At 33.2% G+C, this 6,850-nt stretch overlaps 1 protein-coding gene across 1 annotated transcript in view; it reads right to left on the reverse strand.

Moving 5' to 3' along the window:
- Positions 1–6: 6 nt before the first annotated feature.
- The window catches only part of LOC106470814 (monocarboxylate transporter 10-like), a 72,089-nt gene continuing 65,245 nt past the window's right edge, over positions 7–6,850 (reverse strand). The window contains exons 2-5 of the mRNA XM_013931385.2: positions 5,972–6,305; positions 5,016–5,292; positions 3,578–3,959; positions 7–890 (exon numbers count right to left, since the gene is read on the reverse strand). Of these exons, the coding sequence (XP_013786839.1) occupies positions 265–890; positions 3,578–3,959; positions 5,016–5,292; positions 5,972–6,305 (1,619 nt within the window). The 3' untranslated portion in view covers positions 7–264. The remainder of the gene's footprint in view (positions 891–3,577; positions 3,960–5,015; positions 5,293–5,971; positions 6,306–6,850) is intronic.

Raw genomic sequence — 6,850 nt, forward strand, 5'->3', positions numbered from 1 at the left:
GTTTTGTAAAATATTTCATTGTTCAAATCATAGGTTATTCCACTTTATTTTTTGCCACTTTGCAAAATAAATTTAAATTTTTTAGTTTTGTTTCAAAAGTTTATTTTAAACTCTTATGTTCTTTATTTAATAATAATAAATAATTATCTTACTTTTTTACATTTTTATGGTTACGGTTATTGGTTTGATTTAAGACTTTTGTGAAAATGCAACTGTCCGTAAGAAACCGACAAAGATTGAAATTTCCAAAGTTTATATATATATTTAAACTGAACTAGTTATCTCCTCTATAACAGATATTTTTCTCTTTGGTAGATGTAAGCTGACAGGATCACAGCGGCGTCGTTGTGCCATGTAAAATAGTTCCGGGTGCGTACTATTTCTTCTAGCGGGTGAATTATGAATCCGATGATCACACGGAGGGATCACTGGATCATGGAGATTATTTTCGAATTCACTAATCATTAGGAACTTTTCTTCCTTATTGCACGAGGTAATACATTCCCCCATACACCATTCTTCTAGTATATTATTATCCCCTATGTCCACTAAACCTTCTTCTGAAATACACGTAAGTAGTTCCGGCCTTCTCTCTTCATCCGCTCCGTCTAACGAAGTGCCGAAAGAGATAGCTTTTTGACATCTGTCTAAGGGTGGTAACTCCTCTCCACCCAGATTCCTGCCACATGTACAAATGTCTTCTTCATTCAACGCTATCGTTGCGTCTATATGAAACTGACTTTGATCGTCCCCCATCAGAATGGTTTTCTGAGATTTTTTATCTGAAGTCTTTCGAAGGTTCATCAGAAATAGGACAAGCATTCCTACAACCACACAGCCACAGGAAAAGAAAACACCCATCTTTGGTCCACGGCTTCGGTTTATGTATCCTTGACGAAAAGAAAGGAGGAAACAGCATCATTGTTCAACAGGAAAACAAACAAGGTGTTTAATAAACAAGTTTAAACAAGGAAAACAAACCGAATGTTTAATAAACAAGGAAAACAAACAAGGTATTTAATAAACAAGTTTAAACAAGAAAACAAACAAATTGTTTAAAAAAACAAGTTTAAACAAGAAAACAAACAAATTGTTTAAAAAACAAGTTTAAACAAGAAAACAACCCAAATGTTTAATAAACAAGTTTAAACAAGAAAACAAACAAAATGTTTAAAAATCAAGTTTAAACAAGGAAAACAAACAAGGTATTTAATAAACAAGTTTAAACAAGAAAACAAACAAGGTATTTAATAAACAAGTTTAAACAAGAAAACAAACAAAATGTTTAATAAACAAGTTTAAACAAGAAAACAAACCAAATGTTTAATAAACAAGTTTTAACAAGGAGGGCAGTAAAAATGTTTAATGAGCAGTATTTTCATTAAAAGTGTTAAAGCTGTGTTAAAGATGTTAATCGGTTTCTTGAACACCTTCCATATTCGTTTTTATTTTGTAGAAATAATATAATCGGTTTGAACTATTAAAACAATTTTTTCTTCAGAGATCTAGTGTTTTTATAAGAATTTCGACTGTCTTCAATTTTTGTTGTTTTCGTCAAAAATCCAAGTGAGTTTCAGTCAAAATTTTGAACTTTAATTTTACTTCTCTTCTCTAGGAAAGGTAAACTCAGTTTAAGCCTTTAAGCCTAATGTTTGCTCATATTTCATTTTTCTTCACTAGAAAAGGTAAACTCAGTTTAAGCCTTTAAGCCTAATGTTTGTTCATATTTCATTTTTCTTCTCTAGAAAAGGTAAACTCAGTTTAAGCCTTTAAGCCTAATGTTTGCTCATATTTCATTTTTCTTCTCTAGGAAAGGTAAACTCAGTTTAAGCCTTTAAGCCTAATGTTTGCTCATCTTTCATTTTTCTTCTCTAGAAAAGGTAAACTCAGTTTACGCCTTTAAGCCTAATGTTTGATCATATTTAATTTTCTATTTCCTCGAGATTTGAAAAAATACACTCGGCTTGGTCGTTTTGAAAATTACGTTTTTATTTCTCCCATTAAAACTAATTTGTGACGATCTTCAATTATTTTTGGTCTTCTGCAGGATCGCCCTTTCAGCCGTGGAGGCATTATAATGTGACGGCTTATCCAACTATTCGTTGGTAAAGAATAGCCCAAGAGTTGGCGGTGGATGGTATTAACTAGTTGCCTCTCCTACAGTCTATAATTTCAAAATTACGGACGATTAGCGCAGACAGCCGAAATTCAAATAAAACAAATTATTCCGCAGGAAAAATAAACTCTGGTGGAGAGTTTGAGAACTACATATTTTTTAAAAATAAAATTTTTTCATCAAAAATGCAAGGGCTCGGTGTTTGTGTCAGACTTTTGACAACTTAAAATTTTTCATTTCTTTTTTTTCAGGTGAAATAAATTCCATTTCTGTCGAGAATTAAGTTTTCATTGAAGTTTCCATTCGTATGAAGGAAGAGTACAACTATTTTAATATATAATATATATATATATATATTTATCATTATCAAAACTCGGAAGTTTAAGCATTTGTGTTATAGCTAGAATTTTAATTACCTGAAAAATTCCTTTCTTTTATATGACAAAAGATCACTTGGTTTGGGTGTTTACAAGAATTACGTTTTTTATTTTAATTAAAGAACCAAAGCTTTGAGCGTTTCGTCATCAAAGTCCCCATGCGAGACTTAGTACTTTTGTATTAATTTTGGCTGTTCATCAAAAATAGTAATTTTTAGATCAAAACAGGCGTTGGTGTTTTTGTGAAAATCTTGATTATTTTTTTACTTTGCATGTCTTATGGTTTGTTTGAAGTTAAGGACAAAGCTACGTAATAGGCTATCTGTGCTCAAAGAACCCATGGGTTCGGGCGTTTCTATCCTCACATTTTAAGGTTGTAAGTCAGTTAATTTATCGCTGACCCACCAGGGGACTCTTCTGGTGTAAATATAGAATTGTTTTATGCTTTAAAAAATTAATTAAATATTTTTTTATTGTTATATCTTGACATCTTTGCTGGTTTAAAATATTTACTAATTTTGAAGAAAAAAAATATCGACATAAATTACCCAGTCAACATTTCATAGTACTGTTGGTTAACCACTGATGGAGTTTTACTAATTTTACTTTAAAAAGGTGCGTGTTACATTTATACGCTATTACAATCAAGACAGCTTTCTGTGTTTAGCCACAACTTCAATAGCATCATTTCATGAAGATGTTTGAAACTTTTTCTTAGTAGATTACAAAATCTTTTTTATTAAAGATATTAAATAGGGTTACTGCAACTAAATACAGAGATAGCCAAAAATAACCATACGGTAGGAAACTACAAAAACACACACACACTATCAACCATTATATTTCGACTTGTAAATAACTCAAGTAAAACTTGGTAATTTAAAACAATTAAGTTTGTTGTTATTCGTGAAATTTGATAATATATATATATACATGGCACCTAGATTCTAGACCACCACTATGTACTGTCGTATCCCAGCCGATCTGATGAGCCCTAGTATTGGGCAAAAGGCCTATCAACACTGTTCTTGGGTTAATCTATTTTTTTAATATGCCCTTTTATGTTGAACAAAGAAAAACTAACCTGTTATTGGAATACCGCATAAAACAGAAAGAAATTGGGACCACTGAAGGAATCCCCATGAGCGACTAAAATTTCTTGGTCGAACTTTTTCAAACAAATACATCTTCAGCGAGTAGTGAAATCCGCCACAGAATATTCCATAAATCCACACAAACAAGATGTAGCCTTGGTAACCGCTCACCGCACGAAGTGACAATATGGCGACTGCAGTTCCAAACATGGCGGCTTGACAGAGGTATTGGCGGGCTATCATACACTGTGGACTACTCTTTATTATCATTAACCCAAACAGGAGGCAGCCCACGGCAAAGGCTAACCCGAGAAGGGCTTGAAGAATTAAAACGGAACTATTTTCTAGGCCTTCTTCGTCTGCTATGATGGCCTAAAGGCAAACAAAAATAAAGAAATTATCAACGTATTTTGTTCCAAACAAATACAAATATAATATAAGAGGAACTGACAAAATTGTTTGTTATTTTTAGCGAAAAATCGCCATTTACACCTCAACATTCACACTAATACTTTTACACCTCAACATTCACACTAATACTTTTACACCTCGGCATTCACACTAATACTTTTACACATCTTTTAAATGACAATTGGTGACTTATAAGCTTATTCTATTCTAATAAAAACTATTTTTTTCGTGTAAGTATCACAAGAAACCAAAAAAGAGGCCAATTTTCAAAGAATAACCTCTTCTTCAACTACTGGTGAATTAAAAAGAGGCCAATTTTCAAAAAGTAACATCTTCTTCAACTCTTAGTGAATTAAAAAGAGGCCAATTTTCAAAGAGTAACCTCTTCTTCAACTCTTAGTGAATTAAAAAGAGACCAATTTTCTTGAAGAAGAGGTTACTTTTTACTAGTCAACTAAAAAGAGACCAATTTTCAAAAAAGTAACATCTTCTTCAATTCTTAGTGAATTAAAAGGAGATCAATTTTCAAAAACGAAAGCTTTTACGGCTAACGATTCGGGTGGATAGATATTTAATAAAAATCATTTATGGTTATTTCCGCTTTTGCAACTGTGGTGTAAACATATTTTCAGTAAAATATTCTTTATCTTCTCACCATATAAAAACATGGGGTAAAATATTCTTTATCTTCTCACCATATTAAAACATGGGGTAAAATATTCTTTATCTGCTCACCATATAAAAAACATGGGGTAAAATATTCTTTATCTGCCCACCATATAAAAAACATGGGGTAAAATATTCTTTATCTTCTCACCATATAAAAACATGGGATAAAATATTCTTTATCTGCTCACCATATAAAAACATGGGGTAAAATATTCTTTATCTTCTCACCATATAAAAACATGGGGTAAAATATTCTTTATCTTCTCACCATATAAAAACATGGGGTAAAATATTCTTTATCTTCTCACCATATAAAAACATGGGGTAAAATATTCTTTATATACTCACCATATAAAAACATGGGGTATAAATGCCTAAGGAACAAAGACTCGATGACAACATGACAATCTGTAAGGTCCTGGTTCGCAGGAGTGAGAAGTCCAGAAAGGGAGACTTTTCTTGTGGAGCCGTTTTATCTTTGATCTTCCGTTTCTGGTTTTTAAGATGAAGAATTGCTCTGCGTTGAGGATGGTATAAAGAAGCAGGACGATAACAGACACCAAGAAAGAACGTTGTAAAGACTATTCCTGTCAAAGCCTGGAGTCCCAGTCTCCAATCGAGCAATCTGTGGTGTTGTAAGAAAATGTGAATCAGTTTTTATATTTTTATCACGAAACTATAAAAGTTTGTTTGTAAATATAGTTAAAAACCGACGAAAATATCAAAATTAAATAATAGGTTGAACAATCTCCAAGTTTTTATATATCTTTATTTAAAGAAGGATGAAGTTTCGAGGTAGCGCTCTTTGTCAGATTATACAGTTTACAATCAAGTTAGCCGGATAACTTTTAGCTGGACAGTTACTCAACAGTATCTTCTGCCACCTCTTGGGCTACTATATTGGAATCGTGGGATTTGACCGTCACTTCTATAACGTACTCACGACCCCAAAGTATGGAGCGCGATTATGTGGCAACCAGACGCGAACCTTGGACCCTCAGATCCTCAGTCCGGCACGCTTATTATTTAGTCACGCCAGGTCCAGGAAGAGTGGACCAGATTTTCCTGTCTTCTGCCTTGATGTTTGTGGCTGATTAAGTTAAGTCTCAGGTCAGAGCCCTAATTATTGTCTACCTTAAAAAATAAGTTGAAAGTAATTTTTTAGGATAACCTAACTTCAGAAACTGAGGTGGAAGTCTTCTATATAAAAAAAAGGGCCTAGCTTTTGAATTAAAAATTTGTAAATCAACTAAATCACCGAGTAATTTCCTGAAAAATAATGTAGAAAAAAAATAATAACTTGCCTTAAAACTTCGTGTAGGAATAAAGACATCATAGTTATTCCCAATCCTGTTCCTGATTGGACAATGAGCTCTACAAACTCACGCCTGCGTTTGAAGTATTGACCAATCATAATGTTGGACGCTTCTCGTGCTATTCCAAGTCCAAATCCCATGAATATACCATAACTGAAAAAAATTTGATGAATCTGTGAAGCGAACGACGTGAAAAGGCAACCAAGAGCTGAAATAAACCCGCCAAATACAGCTATCAATCGAGTACTTTTTCGCCGACAGAGGGCCACAATGACTGGTGAAAGGAAAAATCCAGAGGCCAATGACAAAGAGCCGATCCAAGCTGAAAGAAGAAAATAGGTTTTCAAAATTAAGTCAAATGTTTTTGGAGGTCACAAAAAAGTTTATAAAGAAACTGTGTGACCTTTACCCAGTCATAAAGGGCATGTCACCCTTGAATCTGTGACTCTATGAACATTACCATGACAAAAATACATAAACAAACAACAAAATCAGAGAAGAGGTTATTAATTCAAAACTTTTATGCGTTTTAGCTATAAACTTGTTTCTTAGGCCTATTTCACATAATTATTATTTGAATATATCAACTCGACAGAAGTTTTTAACAAGTAGGTAATTCCAGAACCAGAAAACCAACAACAACAAAACAAAACAAAAATTTTTTATTTTTATTTGTTTTGAATTTCGCGCAAAGCTACACGAGGGCTATCTGCGCTAGCCGTCCCTAATTTAGCAGTGTAAGACTAGAGGGAAGGCGGTTAGTCATCACCACCCACCGCCAACTCTTGGGCTACTCTTTTACCAACGAATAGTGGGATTGACCGTCACATTATATAGTTAAGTGTCAGCCTGTAATAAAGCATAATC

Source organism: Limulus polyphemus, unplaced genomic scaffold, assembly GCF_000517525.1.
Source record: "Limulus polyphemus unplaced genomic scaffold, Limulus_polyphemus-2.1.2 Scaffold4232, whole genome shotgun sequence".
NCBI classification, from domain to species: domain Eukaryota; kingdom Metazoa; phylum Arthropoda; class Merostomata; order Xiphosura; family Limulidae; genus Limulus; species Limulus polyphemus.